The following is a 1,000-nucleotide window of genomic DNA, read 5'->3' on the forward strand; positions in this document are numbered from 1 at the left end:
AGGATCCAACTCCGAAATCTCTCCCGCGTGGGGATTTCTGCCATGGCCAGTGGACTGAGCTCCATGCCACGGTCAAGATCCCCCCCCTCGCCCCGACCATGGGGCTCCCTGGTCCCTCTTCAAACATCTGTCTCAAAGGCCTTGATGAGGACATTGTGGGCGTCCCTGGCGACTTCGTCGAGGAAGCTGCGGAGCATGTAATAGGTGGTTCCGAAGGAGATCCCCCCGGCCGCCATGGACCCGAACACTGGCACCGTGCTGGCCAGGTACTCTATGAACATCAGCGCTCCCCCTCCGGCTTTGGTCAGCAACTTCAGCACCAGGTCCCTGGAGATCTCCTTGACCAGAGGCGACTTGATGGCCTCCTTGATGTCCTCCACGGGTTTGCCCACCTTCTCGGCCAGCTTGCAGAGCGACTCGTCGTCCAAGCCAAAGGTCTGGCGGTACGCGGAGAGGGTTTTGACCAGGATGGTCACGTCGCAGACCACCGAGAGCCCCGGGATGGGGACAGCGGCCACTCCGCAGGAGATGGCAGCCAGTTTCCAGATCTGCCTCTGCATGGCTTCCTTCTTCCTCTGCAGGATGCTCAGTGAAAGGTTGGGCAAAGCCAGGAGGAACGCGTGTCTCTTGTGGGCAGGCAGCTCCTTCTCCAAGGTCTCCTCCAGCGCCAGGAAGTCGTAGCTGCCCAGCTCCCAGCTGGAGACGAGGAAGACAGTCGGGGAAGCCACCCCTTCGGCCAGGAGCCGCCGGCAGCAGTCGTCCCGGATCTGCGTCAGGACCCCCTGCTCGCTGTAGCTTGCCGGCCGCCTTCTTCTGGCCGCGTCCAGGTCGGCGTCCACCTTGGAGCGCACGAAGTAGAAGTGCTTGCCCATCTTCTGGATCTCCCGGGCCAGCTGGGCGTGGTTGGCTCGGAAGCGCTCGGAGGCAATGAGGATGAAGAAATCATAGCGGGGGATGCCCACCCGCTCTAGGTAGGCGTGGGACTGGAACTCGGAGGTGC

At 62.4% G+C, this 1,000-nt stretch overlaps 1 protein-coding gene across 1 annotated transcript; it reads right to left on the minus strand.

Moving 5' to 3' along the window:
• Positions 1-6: 6 nt before the first annotated feature.
• Positions 7-994, minus strand: LOC135980743 (interferon-inducible GTPase 5-like). The gene has a single exon (XM_065580642.1). The coding sequence runs from the start codon at positions 870-872 to the stop codon at positions 120-122; it is 753 nt and encodes a 250-aa protein (XP_065436714.1). The 5' UTR covers positions 873-994; the 3' UTR covers positions 7-119.
• Between the last annotated feature and the right edge of the window lie 6 nt (positions 995-1,000).

Source organism: Chrysemys picta, unplaced genomic scaffold, assembly GCF_011386835.1.
Source record: "Chrysemys picta bellii isolate R12L10 unplaced genomic scaffold, ASM1138683v2 scaf9640, whole genome shotgun sequence".
NCBI lineage: Eukaryota > Metazoa > Chordata > Testudines > Emydidae > Chrysemys > Chrysemys picta.